This window comes from Manis pentadactyla, chromosome 15 (genome assembly GCF_030020395.1).
Source record: "Manis pentadactyla isolate mManPen7 chromosome 15, mManPen7.hap1, whole genome shotgun sequence".
Taxonomy (NCBI): domain Eukaryota; kingdom Metazoa; phylum Chordata; class Mammalia; order Pholidota; family Manidae; genus Manis; species Manis pentadactyla.
In genome coordinates this window covers 79,814,989-79,832,507 of record NC_080033.1, presented here as the reverse complement: position 1 = coordinate 79,832,507, position 17,519 = coordinate 79,814,989, and the positions used below count along the sequence as shown (strand labels likewise).

At 49.1% G+C, this 17,519-nt stretch overlaps 1 protein-coding gene across 5 annotated transcripts in view; it reads left to right on the top strand.

The window, feature by feature from the left end:
- The window catches only part of ZDHHC7 (zinc finger DHHC-type palmitoyltransferase 7), a 29,882-nt gene that overhangs the window by 2,801 nt on the left and 9,562 nt on the right, over positions 1-17,519 (top strand). For 2 of the 5 annotated variants that reach the window (XR_005032431.2, XM_036924153.2), the window contains exons 1-3: positions 580-1,275; positions 12,192-12,277; positions 15,827-16,158. Coding sequence is in view for 4 of the 5 variants with exons in the window: in XM_036924153.2 (XP_036780048.1) it covers positions 15,844-16,158 (315 nt within the window). In the remaining variant the exon portion in view is untranslated. Of the gene's footprint in view, positions 1-579; positions 1,276-3,118; positions 3,283-12,191; positions 12,278-15,826; positions 16,159-17,519 lie in introns of those variants that run through there. The other 3 variants (XM_036924154.2, XM_036924155.2, XM_057493144.1) reach the window with 2 other exon arrangements.

Sequence of the window (17,519 nt, the reverse complement as noted above, 5' to 3'; positions counted from 1 at the left end):
ATTTCCCAGTGAACTTTCACCCAGGGGTTTAGCATCCATTAAAGATAATGCTCTGGTGGTTGCAAAATGTTGAGTGTTCTAATTTGATCACTCCATCAACATTTATTAGTTGACACCAGTAGCCCTGGTGGAAACAAATTCGGAAACAAAGCTACCAGAAGACGGGAAGCTCAAAGAGGGTTGGCTGGATGCATAGCACTATTTTAAATACTGAGCTACAAGATAACGGTAACAAAATTTTAAACTTTTAAAGCTCGGATTTTGATGCACCCCAGACTTCCAAAATTTTAGCTGGAATAAGTTTCTGGGAGCAAGAACGGTAAATAGCGAGAAGGTGGCTTGCACTAAGATTCCGATGGATCCCTTAGCTGTAATTACTTAATGCTTTCATTAATCTTACAATTTACTGAGTACTTAGCAGTTTACCAACAAACACTAGCTGAACACCTACTTCCCAGTCCTGCTGAAATTGTCCCAAATGTTATAGGAAAACCGAAGAAATAAAAAGCAGGTGTCTATCTTCAAAAAACTTAGGACTTATCTGCAGGCGGACGCTGGGATGCGGAGAAGGAACCAGAGGCTTCGCGGACCCCAGTCCAGTGCGCTTCACGTGCTTTCTAGCCCTGTCTTTCCACTCGTTCTCCTCTATGTCCCCATTTTCTGAGCTCTCATTCCGCACACCGTCAAGCCACCTGAGTTTTGGCTCTGAGACGCCGCCGCAGGCTCCGGAACATACCGGCAAGAATTCCCCACCGAGTTTGACAGCCTAACGGCGTGTCTTGGACCTTGCGGCCGCCCGTAGCAGCATCCTGTCTCTTCCGGGCTTCAGTTTGTATGTATCCCTTTATTTTAGCAAGAAAAACTTTCGACCAAGAGCTTGCGTTCTCAAGGAACTGATAGCTTTTAAGACTCTCCGCCCTAAGCAGGCTCTGATTTCCAAGCCTCCACAGACCCCCCACGAGGGCCCCGCTCCGCGGCTGGGAGCGGTGCGGCCAGAACTGCGCAAGCGCGGCGCCGCCGACCTTTCCCGGGTTAACTTCCGGGTTCGCGGCACTCAGTTCTCGGATCCGGTCCCTGGGCTCCGGTGCCTGCCCAGCGGCCGCCTCTCTCAGAACGGCCGAGCTGGACCTACCCGAGCCGAGCCGCGGGGCCCGCTCCGGCCCGATCATGATCGTGGGCGCATGATGCGTCCCTGCCTCAGCCGCTGCAGTCGCCGCCGCCGCCGCCGCAGGCCGGGAGGCGCCGCAGAGCCGGGCGACCCCGCCCGGGCCTCGGGTGAGTGCGGCGGGCCGGACCGGGCCGGGCGGCTGGTTGCTCTCGCCCCGATCTCCCGGCCACTCCCGGCCCCCAGCCGCCCTTTATCGGCCCTTTGCGCCCGCCCCTCCTCCTGCATCTGCGACCTTCCCGAGTTCCTGGGGGGCACCTCTGTGCCACCCCTGGCCTGCGCTGGACTCGCCTCCAGATGTCTCCTTGTTACTCCTTGGTCGATCTCGGGGTAGGGCCCTAAGTGCAAGACCAGCTTTTTGCCTGACCTTGGGCGGGACAGTCAGCTCTCCGAGCCACAGTTTTCTCATCTAATAACTAATAACTGGTTGTTAGGGCCAGAGGAGAAGTGGCTATAAACCTTTCTGTGAGCTGTAAGGAAGGAGTGATTTATAGGCATGCATTACAGTGGGTTTTCTCGAACGTTGCCCGTGGCTTCTTGAAGGCTCCTGTTCTTCCCTCCCTTTTTAGTTTTTCTCTTCTAACTCGAATCTTTACTTACCCCTACCGTGATCTTTGAGAGGAGTTGCCTGACAGGACACATGGGACAATCAAGTCAACCTTCAGGGTAACATCTGCATCTTTTCTTGCTGCAGCCAAGGAGCATCTCACCCGAGGAGTCATGACTGCTGGAACTAAGTCCCTTTTCGTTGTTGGGTGGACACACGTTATCAGCTTATCAGTCACCAGTTTATTTTTGTGATAAATTGGAGTGTGAGAAGAACTGTTGATGTAGCTTGTTTACACAGTCTTCTTACACAGGTTGTAACACAGTACTGTCCAAATGGATGCTACCATGTTACATCTGTGGTCTGCTTCGTATATGTTCTTATTGCGCATATATTTATCTGTTTCGCTCTTACTGTCTCAGATGGTTTAGAAATTTAGATCAATTTTATTTCTTCATAAACTCTTCACCGCACAGATGATGAGTTTAATTTTTTTGTTATTGTTTTATAACTTTAACTTACCTAAAGCCACCTTTTAAAAAGTCCCCTTGTTAACTGCTGCGTAGGAAGTCAGAACTTGGTTAAAGTGAAAGACTCTTGGGGTATGTGAAAAGTGGGATGGAACAGACACATTAAATGGCATTTCTTGAACATTCTGAGAAATAAAAGCGTTATCAAAAATACTTGGATTGTGTACTTTTGGGAGTTAGACTGGTAGGTTCACATTGACTTTTGAGGTGAGAGATGAGTAAGACTATCTGAAAGGTAATTTCTTAAGGAATTCATTAAACAACACTGTGCACTCTATGCAAATGACTCATCTCAAGGTCAAGTGGATAAATGTGTATACAAAAGTAGTCTATTACCCATGGCTCCGAGCATGCTTTGGATTACAGTGAATGAATTCGAATGTTACAGTCATGCTAGTCAATCCACTAATAAAAGCAGAAATCCTCCTCTAGAAAGGACAAGTATTAGCATGAATAGAATGGCCCTCAGAGAGAAGGCACTAATAGGAACTTTACATACTAATTGTCTTCACTTAGTCAAAAGAATGGACATACTTTTACATTCTCACAGCATTACCTGTAGTCTTGGACTCTTTGGTGATATAAATAATCCTTATTAGTTTGAGGAAACAGGACTAGAAAAAAGCTTACATACAAACTTAATGCTTGGGATGAATTAAGAAGTGGTTTTCCTGGTGATTTCAGAATGTACCTGCTCTAATCCATGTCGAACAACTGTACAGTGTAATTTTCCTAAAGCATTTTTTGGGGGTTGGATACCTAGAAATAATACTTAAATTGTAAAAGTAATACATGTTTAAAAAAAAATTCGGACACTAGAGCAGAGTATAAAGTGTGTAAAGTCTGAACACTATCTCACTCTCTCTTGTCCCTAAGGCCAGTGTCCAGTGTTAACGCGCTGTGACCCGTCACCTGTAGCAAGTGAGAAGAGTGCAGGCTGGCTGGGAGTCATCTCTGGAGCTGAGAGAGAACAGCCCACACAAGACCTCTCTCCCTCTGACACCAGCTGCAAGTTTGGGGGCTCCCAGGACCATCCTTAGGTTTGATTATTACTTGGAAAGATTGACAACTCACTGAAGGCTGTTGTGCTCAAAGTTACAGTTTATTACAGGGGAAGGATACAGACGAAGATCAGCCCAAGGGAAGAGGCTGACAGGACAATCTGGGGAAGCAGCAGAGGTGGAACTTCACTGTCCTGCCCGCATGAAGCCAGAATGCATTACTCTGCTAGCATTGATGTGAAACACTGTACAGAGTGTTGCCAGCCAGGGAAGCCCGCCTGAGCCTTGGTGTTCACAGTCTTTACAGGGGCTCCATCACATGAGAATGATTGATTGGGTCATTGATTGCCCATGTGTTCTGTCTCAGCATCCAGGATAGCTGATCCTGCCGCACCAGAGCCCCACCCTGAACCACACTGTTGGGTCTTTCTGGTGTGGCCAGCTCCCACCCTAAATCAGATTGTCAGCCAAGGACAAAGGCCGACTTCCTTTTGGCAAGGTTAAATTCTTTCCTCCACAGCATCCTTCCTTATTTCATGGTCCCTTCCTACTTAAAATTAGACCTTCTTGCTTTACTGTTGACACATGACTATCCTTCCTAGATCATGGAGGGCACAGGCCACGAGGAGAGTTCTCAACTTTGATTCCTCTCTAGGTAAAACATCTCTGAGTACCCAGTCTTTGCCTTCCCCTTGCCTCTGAGGAAGAGAGACTCCTGCATCCCAACGCTGACTCTTGTGTCTGTACTTTGGTCTGCCTGTTACAGGACAGGCAGTTAGGCATCTACTGTCACTTGCCTCTTTGATTTTTTTCTCTTCCACTGACTTCTTTGCTACTGATGACAAACATGTTCTTGTCTTGCTAATCCTAACCCTGCTTACTACCAAGTTTTACTCCATTCTTGACAAACCTTCAGTAGAATCTTACTGTCTTCTGATAAAATCCAGACTTCTTATGGGGCCAAGATAATGCCTTTATATGGGTACAGCACCTTATGGTTTTGAAAACACTTAATGTTATCCTATGGTGCCTTCGTATGTAGTTGCTGCTTGGTAAACGTTTGATCAATGAATAACTTGGATGGGCAAAGAGTGAGAATCTAACTGGAGACACAGCAGGTGCAGAAGAAGATGGGAAAGGGCCTGGCAAGGGAAACAAGCATGAGCGCTGTGTAGGAGAGAGGTGAGCATGGCCTGGATAGTAGGGGAGCCAGATTCAGCGGAGCTTCGAATGTCATGGGCAAGGCTAAAAGGTTTTGGACTGATTTCGTGACCCATAGTGTGATTTTGATGCTAAGTCTTGCAGCCACATGGGAGGGTTGTTGGAACCTGGTGATCCTGGAGATTAGGATTCAGGAGAGGCACAGGCAGAGCGTGCCTGAACTTGGGCTGTGGGGTTGGGGAGTAGGGCAGTGCCATCAAGCACGTAGGAATGGGGGAGGACTGGGAGGTGTGTGTCCAGGGGTTAAAAGGTGAGCAAGAAATGCTGGTTGTGTGAGGATTGGTCTCGGTACATTGAAGGGGAGGCCAGCTCTGTGTTAAGCTGCTGGTTTGGTTCATTCTGGGAAAGGGTGTAGAGTTCATGGGCAACACCCAGTGAGCAGGAGAAAGTCAGGGTGGAGAAGCTTCCAGTTTCTCTTGAGACAAGCTTTTGTCGTTGCATTGCTTTGTTGAAATGTTTTGAATTCTTAGTGTTTCATATTTTCCAAATTCAACTTACTCATCACCGAATGCATTTTCTAAAACCAAGTGTTGTGGGAGGCATTGTGTTTTTGTGGAAGGACATGGGCTTTGGAGTCAAAAGAGTCCAGACTCCCCCTTGACTGGCTGTGAACTTGGGCAAGTTACTTCAGCTCTAGGGCTTCATTTTCTCATCCCTAAAATGAGCTAATAATAGTGCCTGGCTTTTAGGGCGATGACAGGATTCGATGTACTAATGTACATAAAGCTCCTGACAGTATATGGGCAGTAACTGGCCTTCCCTTTCATCTTCTAATATTTTACATTGTCATCAACTTGCATCTGAGAGCTCAGTATATTATGTCCACCGTTCACAGTATTTCGGATTTGGGAGGGTCTCATGTTACGGAAGTTTATTTCGTATTAAACAAGTCCTGTTTAGGAATATAGGGGAAGCAGCTAGGATGCACCAGCCTGTTCCCTGGAACCAGGACCCTTAAAGAGGTTTGGAACTCAGGTTTTCTGAATTTAGAATTCTGAGGGTTTAGTTATATTGTTGGGATTTTTAAAAAATAGCTGCTCTATTTAACTTTTGGAGTCAGGCTGTGGTTCTGGAATAGGGGTAACAGTGAAACCTTTGGTCTGTGTGTAAATGTGCCTTGGGGCCCCCCCATCTGCCCTGCACACTCTGGGTGGCACCTGAGATTCCCCGGAAACACCCTTACTCGGGTGGGCTTTTCTCTCTTCACCCCCTTAGGCCTCCCACATATCTTATTCTTTTTCTCTGAGGCTCCCAGACCTCTGAGCCCACCCCTGTGTCCTCTTGGACCCTTCCCTGCCCCCGGGGGCTGTATGTCCCCCCTTCCCATCTTCCTCAGGCAGCTCCTGGTTCTGTCCCTCAGCCACTGGGCAGACCTTTGCAGAGTGGGTGGTGTGCCGTGGTGTGTGGGGACAGCGAGCTCGGCAGGCCAGGTCAGGGAGGGCTTTGCAGACCACAGCGAGGTTTGTGGGTTTGTTCCAACCGCGGAGGCAGTCATGTGGTTGTGAGTAAGGGAGCATCGTGATGTGATTGATAATGGTAAAAACTTTCTCTGGGTGCTGGATGGGGAGTGGACGGTCGCGTGTGGAGGCAGGGAGTGTAGAGACAGCGCCAGTTGGGAGGCCTTCCGAGTACTGCCCAGGGCAGGGCTCAGGGGCCTGGACTTGGCTGGCTGGGGAGGTGGAAGAGGGTCAGATTTGGGTCAGTTTTGGACACGTGCCCCACAGGACTTGCTGATGGGTTAGATGTGGAGAGGTGGGGGACAGAGTTAAATGAAGGGTAAATCCTGTTTTTGACCTTGGCAGCTAGATGGTGGGCCCATCTGTTGAGATAGGGGGAGGCACATAACTGCCGGGTTGGGGGTGTTTCTGCCTTGACCCTCCTACAGGGGAGTTGCGGAGCAGCCCGGTGGCTGGACTCTGGTGCGTGGTTAGTTTGGGAGTTTCCCAAATACAAATATATTTTTACATGGGACTGAGATCATATGGGCTTATTTAGGGAGAGCATGTAGGTAAGGGGGAAAAGCCAGGCCTGGGCGCCCCCAACATTTACAGGCCCCGTGAGAGACTGAGGTGCGGCTGGGGGGCAGAGAGGGAAGCTCAGCCGTCTCCCCCCCACCCCTCTCTCAGGACAGTAGCACGGCTCCCTGTGGGCCTGTTTCTCAGTTTGCCGGGTTTTTATCTGCAGTGTCAAGTGCTATTTTAGGTGGGTCAGAACGGAATAAAAGACATTTCTAGAAAGGCTGAAGAAGTTCACAGCAGGGATAACGTGCCAGCATATTATTGGGACTTGGCGTAGGGAGCTTAAATTCTGTTGTTTTTTTTCTTAAAGGTTAATATTCTGTTCTTCAGATTCAGTAATTTGAGAAGGAGATAGTGGTTCCAAATGACATACATTACTGGTAGTGTTTGAAAGCACAAACTAAGTCTTTCAAGATTACAAATGGAGGGAAGGAACATTTAAGAATATAATTGCACTAAATACACGGTCGTAGATCATCTGAATGCTCCACTCTGCATTTACCAAGTTCAGTGAGCATTCTGGCCCTCTGCAGTCTTCCCTGCCCGACCACAGGCCCCGTCCTGGTTCACTTAGCAGCCAGCTGCAGGACACCCCCTCGCAAAAGTGCTGGACCCTCCGCCTTCACTCCCGGTCCAGGTAGCAATCTGTGTGCACAGCCACACACAAGATCTTCTCGTTCTCCTGATGGTACCACCTCAATTCTTAACCTAGGCCCTGCTCTCCCAGACAGTCTGCCCTGGCTGCCTGCGCACCTCCCCCAGATCTGGCCCTCAGGGTCAGGACCTCCTGTCCCTTGAAATTTCCGTCTCCTGGCTTATCGGTCTTCCACCCTTCGTCCTGTGCTTGGTGGCTGATCATTTCAGCTCAAGTTCTTGCCTTGGGTGCCCTGGTTTTCCATCATACCATCTTTGCTAATCCCCGACCCTGTGTAAGCCTTTGGGGTGCCAGGTGGGCTTTTGTAGGAAAGGCTAGCCTTCCCATCACTTGAGGAGAAACGGGGGTTCTTGCCCAGCCCGGGCCTGCAGTGCGGTGTCTCGGTCCTTTCTTAGCTGCCTCTCTTTTCCAATCTCAGCAGCTCTTCTTAAGCTTCCCTGAGCCCCCAGCCTCCTCCCTAAACTGCTCAGAAAAGTTATGGGCATGAATTGCATTAGCCGGGTTCTCTGTAGCCCGGCCCAGCCCCGCAGTTTCCTGGTCTCCCGTGAGGAGGAAGGGTCATCCTCTGAGGCTGCACACTGGGACCCTCATTCTTTGAAGGCAGAAAGCTTCAGTGAGCCGGCAGTAGTTACAGTAAACATTCAATAAAGAAAATGAGAAGAAAAATGAGAGCAAGCATGGCAGGACCTCTCAGCTCCTATTTTGGTCTGAAGCTAATTGGCATAACAAGGCATATACTCATTCTGTTTCCATTGAATCACTTTTGGGGCTGTCGTGGCCTCTGTGCGAGTGTGGCATGGCCAAACCAAGACATGGCGCGCGGGACGGACATGGTGTTGCAGGGACCCGCAGTGACGTGGGGTGGGTTCCTGAATCCTGTGGGTCCAAGGCGGCTCATCTGTAAACCGGGGCGCCCATGTACATTTTTAGGGGTGTTATAGCATTAAATGAGGTAATACACGAGAGGGGAAACCGAAAAACACCACCTCCACTCTTCCTGCTGCTGCATTCGCTTGGCTGCATTTACAAAAATTTGTTACCTTAATTTTCTCACCACCCAGCCTTTCAAGCTCTTGGCACTTCACTGCAACTGCTAGGAAAGGGTCAGCGATGGTCGTGACCTGCCCTGGCACCTCCACTGGCACGGCGGACGGCACCAGCCTTCCTGCTTTTCACTGCCTGCCTGTCCCTTCTCGCCTTCCTTCCTGGCTCTTTCTTCCTTTTCCAGGGTTCCCGACTGGCCTGTCCCCGGCCTCATGGCAGCCAAACCCATTCCCTCTCCCCGGTGACCTCTGGGCTGGGGCTGGAGGAGGCCAGGTAACCAGCTGCGGCTGAACTGCCTGTTTATTCCCCAGCTGCATCCCAGCGCGCCGATGCTCAGCAGCCCCGAGGTCTGTGACGGGGCCGCTGGGCAGGAGTGCTCCCCGCCCCTCTCCGTCCCGTGCTGTGCTCGCCATTGCGGCCTGTTGGTCACTGTTCGCTCTCCTTTAGGCCCCTGAGCCCCTCCAGCCCCGGCTCCATCATCTCCGCCCCCGTGGTGGCGGCAGCCCCCTGGTTGCCCATCCAACTCCTTGTTTCTAGTTGCCCTTTGTTACCAGTTATTTTTTTTGAAACATCTGTTTTTGCCAAAGTTGTGGTGCCTTCCACTCCAGCCACTTGAGCCCAGAATCCTTAGCTTGGTGGTCAGAGCACTTTGCGTCGGTCCCCAGTCTATCCCTTTGGGGACATTTCCCTTGCCGCCAGGCCCTGCCTGCCTCTGCGCCTCTCACACCGCCCTCCTGGTCAGCAGGACCTGCCGTGCTGCCGTCCTTACTGACCCTTCTCTGGTTCCTCCAGACACAGCGGGCTTTGGCTTTTCTCTCCCTCTGACACTGTGCTCCTAATTTGGGGGTGACGTTAGCACATTACTTACAACGCTGATTCCCGCCTCTGCTGGTTTGTGAGCAACTGTGGCTGTGCATCCCGGGGCCCCCTCTCCATGCTTGATGAATAGATCTCCCATGGCTTGCTGCATGTACTTCTGTACCTGAAGCAGAGATTTGCTTATTTCTGCTTTTAAAAGCTCTTCGGTGGGTATATACATAACAATGCATGATGAATTTCAACAGCCTTTGAATATAAACATGTAGCACAGACAGTCTTGTTATTGCCCTAATGAAAAACCGTTGCATCTAGGTTTTGTGTGTGTGTGTGTGTGTGTGGTAGCTGATCACCAAAAAACACTGTTTCCTTATTTTAACAACTTTTTAAAATAAAACAATTGTTTTATTTTGAAACACCGGTTTTGTTTCCTATTCGTTTTCCATTTGTTTTTGAAAAATACGTTTTCTGTTAAACCTAAGAAAGCGAGCAAGGTGCAAGACACATGCCTGCAGCTGCTGACGAAAGCCAAGCTGAGGCGGGCTGGGCTCTGGGCGGGCCCCCAGGGGAGCTGCTGCCCAGGCCTCGGCCTTTCTTTACCTTTTACGTACCTGGCACACAGTTGCACCGGTTATGTTTTCTCCTGCCCATTGTTTTGTTGAGACATAACTAATATATATAATGAAATGCACCATTTTACGTGTATGTTTCATTATTTCGTTCTTCTCAACAGCTCGTCTGAGTTTTGTTTTGAAGGTGCATCTGCCTGTGGAACCACTTTCCTGTCAGGAAGGAGGCATTTCCATCCCCTGGGAAGTTACTGGAGGGCCCTTCTCAGTCGTGCCCTGTGCTCAGGCCCGTTCTCATTTCTTTCAAAACATATCAGTGTTGCCTGGTGGAGATGCCGTGTAGGTGGACTCGTACTGTACGCACTCTTCCGTGTCTGGTTTCTTAGCATAACATTTGTGAGGTTCGTCCGGGTTGTCGCATGTATCTGTAATTGTTGCCCCCATTTTTGCTGAGAAGCGTGCCTGTTTGTGAATATACCATAGTTTGTTTAACAGTCTCCCAGTGATGGGTATTTGGGTTCTTTCTGGTTCGGGGCCTGTGATGAATAAAGCTGCTGTGGACAGTCTTCAACATGTTGATTCATTTTTCGTGGGCAAATACCTAGAAGTGAAATTGTGGAGTCACAGGGTACGTGTTTAACTTTTAGAAAGTGCCAGATGGCTTTCTGAAATGGTTGCTGTGCGTGTTCCTTTTTAAAATTTATAAAAAGTAACTGGGGCTTTGGTCTCATTGTTGAAATTCTACTGTAAACCTGATGTCTGTGATTGGCAGTCTTATATTTTGCAAAGCTGGTTTTATTTTAAAACACTGTTAATTTATGCTCCTTTGAAAACTCTTCAAAATATTATCAGGCATTTAAAGTTGTTGGCTGTGGCATAGACGTTTGAATAAAGTTACTTTGTGTAAATACCATATTGAAAAGCCATCTCCTTTAGTTTAAGCAGCATGGGATTCAGAGCCACACTCGCTCCTGAGAAGTCCTGGAGGGACTCAGAGCTGGAAATGCGCTAGGGAGCCGTTGGCCGGTGGGTGGGGGTGAGAGAGTGCTGAGAGCCCCCCGCTGAGGAGCCCCGTGGGCGCTGGTGGCCCTGGCCTGGCAGACTTGAGACAGGAGCAGTGAGCTGCTTGCGGGTCCTGGAGGAACACTGGAATATGTTGGCAGCAACTAGGAAGCTTACCTGGCCCCCTCATGATCCCCCCCAGGCCCCTGCCCTTCACCCTCTTCCTTGGCCAGCCTCCTGGTGTTCTGGTTTCAAAAACATACCAACTGGGGGTTCACTTAAGCAGAAAAACAATCTATTGGAAGGATATCAGATAAAAACAGCAGTGTTATTCAGGGGTGGGGCGCTTTGCAGGCCTCCTGGTGTTTGGAAGACAAACCTCCTGGGCCACTCCTCTAATTCTATTTTATTTTCTCTTCTGAGGTCTTTCTCTTTGCCATTTAGTTCTGCTTTCAGGGAAATTTCCTCACTCATCCAGTCTTACTTAAAAAATTTTTTCTAATTCTACCATCATTCTTATTTTCTAATCACTAGGAAGTTCTCAAAATGTTCCTCTTTTGTTCCACAGATACTATCTCTCGTTGCTTCTGTTTTCTCCTCCGTGCATTTTGCCTGTTCTCAGTTCCCTTTTCCCTGTTTGTGGGACTCCGCCTTTCATGAGACCTGCCCTGGGCTTTCTTCAGAACATCTGACTTACATGTTAGTCAAAGCATGATGTTGTTCACCTTAAACTTATACATGATGTCTGTCAACTGTATTTCAATAAGACTGGAAAAAATAGACAGCTTAAAAAAATCGTATGGACAGGTTTATGCTAGAAATAAAGACTGTGAGGATGGCTTTGAAACAAACATCTGGCCATTGGCTGCCTGCCCATGTTTAAGGATGAGCAGTGCCAAGCCGCTCTGTCCCTGGCAGGATGTCCTCCGGCAGCTTGTCGTCAGCAGGCCTGGCAGTGACTGTGACCTCGTTGTTGGGGATCCCCCGCATCTTGGTAGCTTTAGGCCTTTCCTCTCGGGCCACACAGGTGCTTCTGGAGAGGCCGCATCTGCTCGCCCACTTACCAGTGACCTGGGCGCCCAATGGGAGATGCAGACGGGGAGGTTCATCCGCCAGTAGGTGGACCTCACTGGGTTCCAGGCTCTTCCTGCACCTTGCTTCCTCCTGTTCTCCGTCCAGCATCTCTCACCTCCTGGTGTGTGCCTGTGTCTCTCTCTCCCTGTCCCCCATCTTCCCTGTAATGGCTCTGCTGTGGCCAGTAAAACAGCTGTTGGCTTTTAAAATGCAGGCTGACTAGATTTGGCCTGGATTAGCCCTAGAAATCTTTCCCAAGGGGTTTGGTTTACAGATTTTTATTTAACACTAGGGCTCCAATTAGCAGGAGGATAAAAAGGACACATTTAAAATACATTACCTACTTTTCATGATTGTCAGTTAGTTTACTAGTAATGAAAAACCCAGAGGAGCAACGATTTCCTAGTGAAGGATCATTCCAAGTAACGGAACTTATGTGTAAAATGTCACGTTGGTTATATACCTTAAAGTAATCATATCCTAAGAAATATTACACACCTTTGTCATAAAAATAAATAACTTTTCTAATCAGATTTTATTTTCTTTCAGATCCTGTCACACAGGCCAGTATGCACATTAAGATCCTGAAGAAAAGGCGCAAAATGTCCAAGTAATGTTTGGAAGTAATCTGTGAGGTGAGAGTGGGATGCCCTAGGTGTGTGCTCACTGCTGCCCGCTGACAGCGGGCACTGACTTGTGCTCACTGTGCCCAGGCGGCGGCAGCTGCACCTTGCTTTGCACCTGTTGTCTTTGGTTTGCTTGCTGCCCACCCTGAATGCAGAGTGACCTCTGGGGGAGGAGTTTCTGAGGGAATAAGAAGTCGTTAGCAAGTATCTCAGGGCGAGGAGAGCGCTCAAGTGCAAATAATGGAGAGATTTTGCTCATATGGTTGTCCCTTAAGTAAATAATGGGGATCTTGTCGCTTGTAGCGTTTGGGGAAAGGGGACCTTCTTTAACATGAGCAGAAACAACTTAGGTTCAGGAGTGTAGACAAAGTCCCATTAAGTCGGCCATTAAAGTAGAAGAATGATGCCAGGACGTGTGCAACCGTCAGCCGATGCCAAGGGCGTCCGGGTCCCCTCAGAATGGCCTTCCAGGTGTGAAATCTATAGCAGTGTGTATTTGGCATAAAACGAGACTGCCCCTTATGCCCATGAGCCTGTCCATTTTGGCATTGCCCTGCAAATTGCCATGCCACGTGCCCTGGCTCCCAGAGGGGGTCGGTGCAGTGGGAAGGGTATGTTTCCCCACTTGCTCCCCACCCTTCCTCTGGCATCTGCGACGTGTAAGTATGGTGATGCAGAGGATGCTCAGCAGCCTGTCACAGACACCTGCATTTGTCCACCTAACTGCCCTGTGCACCAGTTGCTTTCTTGATAAAATGCCCTTCGATGTCAGATTATTCTCCCATTGCCTTCTAGGGGGTTTTCTAAATTTGGCTCTAAAGCACATAAGATGACGCATCAGCGGGCTAACACGCATGTCTGGGCACGTCCCCCCACACCCAGGGTGTGGTGTCCAGGTGGCTAGGCTTCCTGCATGAGCACAGGTGCACCTCCACAGGGCCGCAGCCTGCTCGCTGGCATCTCTCACCAGTACCTCCACCTGGAAGGTGAAGCCGAACTGGCCGAGGTGTTCAGCATGTGTGCCTTTAGAAGACTTGCGGGGTCCCGCCTTCCAGAAGGAACTCGGCTGCCCCCATGCGCTCTGACGAGAAGCTAGCCTGGCCCAGACACGTGGCTGTGTAATTTACCGTCTTAAGGCTGGCCGGCGAACGCCTGCGTCACACAGAAAGTGTCCTGCCTGAGGGGTAACCATAAAACCAGAAAGGGATTCTGGGGGGAGTTCTTCAGCTTAAGGCCTGATGTACAGTTATGATTCACTAAGACATTTCTGGGGAAATGACTAGGAAAGTATTTGGACCGGAGAGCAGAACCAGCTTCTAGATGTTGCGTTTGCCTGTGAACAAACATGCGCTTGCTGTGGGCACAGCAGCCTGCAGGCCTGGGAGGGGAACGTGGAGGGAAGACTGGACCCTGCCCATGAGGGACTGCAGTCTCTCAGGGAGGGGAGACTGCGGGTGCTCCTCAGGGTGGAGCAGTGAGTGTGCTGCAGGGACCTACACACGGCCCTGAGGGCCCAGGGGAGGCAGAGAAACTGCCAGTTACCGTCTCGGCCCCCTGACAACAGACCCAGGCCCTTCCGGCGTTACAGGCGGCAGCAGTGTCCACCACCCCCTCCAGAGACTCACATCTTATGTTCAGAAACCCTTTTCAGAGTGGTGTTCAGGGGAAGGAGAACTGTCTCTTCAGGATGGCTTGCTTGGAAGAGAGAAACTGAAGCCCCATAGGGCGAGTGGGGTTTACACAGGAATACTCAGCCGAGGCGTTTGCAGGGGGAGGTGGGCAGGCAGGTCTGGGTGACGTAGGGTGCGGCACGTGCTCACTGACAGAGTGCCTGTTAGATCTGCCCAAATTCTTTTTATCTTTAGTTTCACCTATTTCACTTTTTAAAAATGTAAAGTTTTTCTTATCTAATCTAAGAACAGGGTTATTTCACTGACTGTAGAAACAATTTCATTTCTCTCATGTACCAGTCATTATTTTTATGTTGAGGGGGATTTCTGAAAAATATTTTGACCTCTCATCAACAAGTTCATTCATTCCTTAAATGTTTTCATGACTCTGTTCCAGCTGCATTTAAGAAAAAATGAAAGGTCGCTCCCAGAGTGGAAGGCTGCTGTTAGCAGCTGCAGCAGGCCCAGCCGCAGGGCCACTGTCCCCCCACTGCCCCTCCACGCTGGGGAGCCTTGGGGAGGCCACCATCTCCCCCAGTACTTGTCTGGGCTCCTGCACTGAGAAGGCACTTGGGTCATTTGATAAAATGCTCCTAGCATTTTTCTATCCCTCATGAATGCTGAGGCCAAGTGACTCTGACTCTCTTGGGTCAAATAAGGACTCTCTTGTCCTTATTTATCATGGAATTACTGTTACGGTGAAGAGAGGGGCATACATTTAAGGAAACAGTCAAGGCGGTTACAGGGAAAAAAGTGCAAGTTTCTTTAGTTTCTTCAGACTCTGTACATTCTCAGATAATAGGAATTTTAGGAAATATGGGAAAGGTGTTAAGAAAATGGCTGAACAAAGTGTGAATTAAAGAGGAAGCTTGAAAGATTAAAATAGCAAGGAAGGGCATTCCAGAAACAGTACAGTCGGAGAAGGCAAAGATGAGAATGAGAGCCTGCCACAAAAACGTGGTCACAGGTTATCAGGGTTAAAATGTGAGAGAAATGAGAGTGAGCTGAGAATCAAATGGAGGAAAGTAGGTAGGAACCCTAAGCCCGATGTCTGGGGCCAGCGTAGAACCGAGTAGGGCAAAATAGGCGCACCTTGGAGTTACGCAGGTTCAGCGTCAGACCAGCACAGTAAATCAGTTATGTAAAAGTTACATGCTTACACTACACTGTAGTCTGTTAAGTGTGCAATGGCGTTATGTCTAAAAAAGCAATGCCTGTACTGTAATTAAAAAATACTTTATTACTAAAAATGCTAACTATTATCTGAGCTTTCAGGAAGTCATAATCTCTGACTATAGATCACTGCAACAAGTGCAATAATGAAAAAGTTTGAAATACTGTGTGGATTACCAAAATGTAACACAGACTCGAAGTGAGCAAATTCTGTTGGAAAAATGGTGCCAAAAAAAATTTAGGCTGGACGCAGGGTCGCTACAAGCCTTCCTTTTGTGAAAAATGCAGTACCCGCCTAGTCCAGTAAAGCGAGGTCTGCTGGTGTTCGTTGATCCCTCACTCTCGTCGCGCCAGTGGGGCCGTGCTGAGCGGTCTGCTCTAGAGCGCTTGGTGAGCCGTGGGCCTCGGCAGACAGCGTGCCAGGGCTTGGCGTGGATAGCTGCCGTGCTGCAGTTTCCACCCAGCTTGTTCTCACTGTCTTTGCCCCTTTGCCCCTCTGGCTATGGCCAGCCGTGGTGAAGGTTTGCATATATCTAGGCATGGCCTATACTCTGGGGTTTATTGTGCCATAGACAGTAAGGGTGAAAGACACAGAACTTCAGATCTTAACTAAATTTTGTGTTCTTTTCTACTATCGTTATGAGACAGCCAGGGGCAAACTAACAGGCGCATGCAAGGTGGCAGTTGAGCGAGCCTGTGTTGAATCTCCCTCTAGGGTGCGTCAGGGAAATCATGCCGTCATCAGGACACCGGCTCCGAGACGTCGAACATCATCCTCTCCTGACTGAAAATGACAGTTATGACTCTTCGTCCTCCTCCTCGTCTGAGGCTGGCGTGGCAGACGGGGTCTGGTTCATCCGCGACGGCTGTGGGATGGTCTGCGCCGTCATGACCTGGCTTCTCGTCGTCTATGCGGACTTCGTGGTGACGTTTGTCATGCTGCTGCCTTCCAAAGACTTCTGGTACGCCGTGGCCAACGGCGTTGTCTTCAACTGCTTAGCGGTGCTGGCCCTGTCGTCCCACCTGAGAACCATGCTCACCGACCCTGTGAGTACGCCCTGGCGCCAGGGTTTCCATTGCGCTTGCTCTCATGTGGCCCACAGACCATGTGGTGAAGGGCCATTCGCTCCTGGAGCCTCAGGAATTTATTGATTCCTGAGTACGGACTTGTAACATTTTTCAAGTCTTAACTGGGAATAAATGTCAGTCACATAGAAGTTATACCACAGCATGTTAATGGAAGATATCCTCCCGGGCTGTTTATTCAAATGAAGAGATTGTACTGAATAATTTCTAAAACCCCCCCTAAATGTTTTTTCTCGAAAGAATAGACTGCAGGCTGAGAGTTCAAGGTTGTAGATTTCACCACTTTAATCTTTTCAGTTGTCTTTTGACCATAAGCAACTGACCTAATTTCTTTGGGCTCAAGGTTAGATATGATTTCCAAGTTCTTTCTAGCTTTGTAATTCCCTAGTCTTTCTGTCTCAGCTCAAGTCTGAGGCCAACATCTCATTCTGGCGGGCAGATGGGCAGGGACCAGTCTCTCTGTGAAGTGAGAGGGAGAACCCCCAGTTGGTGCCACCAGGGGTGAGTTGTGACTTTGGAGGATGCGATTGCAAAGCAGAGGTCAGGTACAGTGCACAGCAGGAGACTGACACTGGTGCGTGTGAATGAGGGCAGTGCATTGGGCTCATCTTCGGATGGGAATGAAGCCCCTGAGAATAAAGGTGGCCAGATCTAACATGGTGAACTGCCCTTGGTTCCTGAGGTCTCAGAGGCCCCTGGATTCAGAACCTCTGCGTTGGGTGTAAGGCTGCTTCTCTGAGGTTTTGAGACTTCCTCTGTGTGGTTCGGTGAAGCAGCACAGATCCTCTGGGCTCAGTCAGAAGTTCCCTCAGACCATGGATTCGACTCGCCCCTGAGCCTGGAGAAGGTGCTGGGGCAGCTTGCAGGCCCTGGGAAGAGGTCCCACCTGCACTGTAGGGGTCAGAGCCCATGGGGAGCGTCACTTAGAAAGGTTCCTGCCACAGCCACAGGTACAGGCTCCTGATTTGAGCAGTAGAATCTGCCAGGCCCACAGTGGTTGGTAAGCTGCCTCCAAAGAAGTTAAAGTTCTGTAGTACAGTGGCCCTTGGACGACATGGGGGTCGGGGCACAGGCCCACATGCAGCTGGGAATCTACATACGACCTGACTGCCCCAAAGCTTAACTGCTCATAGTCTCCTGTTGATTTTATTGTAGTCAATAATAAAGTAGATTAGTATGTATACATTGTATACATTCATGATGTACCTTTATCTAAATTTTTTTTTGGTATTTTATTAGGCTATGCGATTTGTCATCAAGGTTTTTCAAATTGTTGCAAATCTTCAAAAAGTTCTCCATTATATTTATTGGAAAAAGATCCA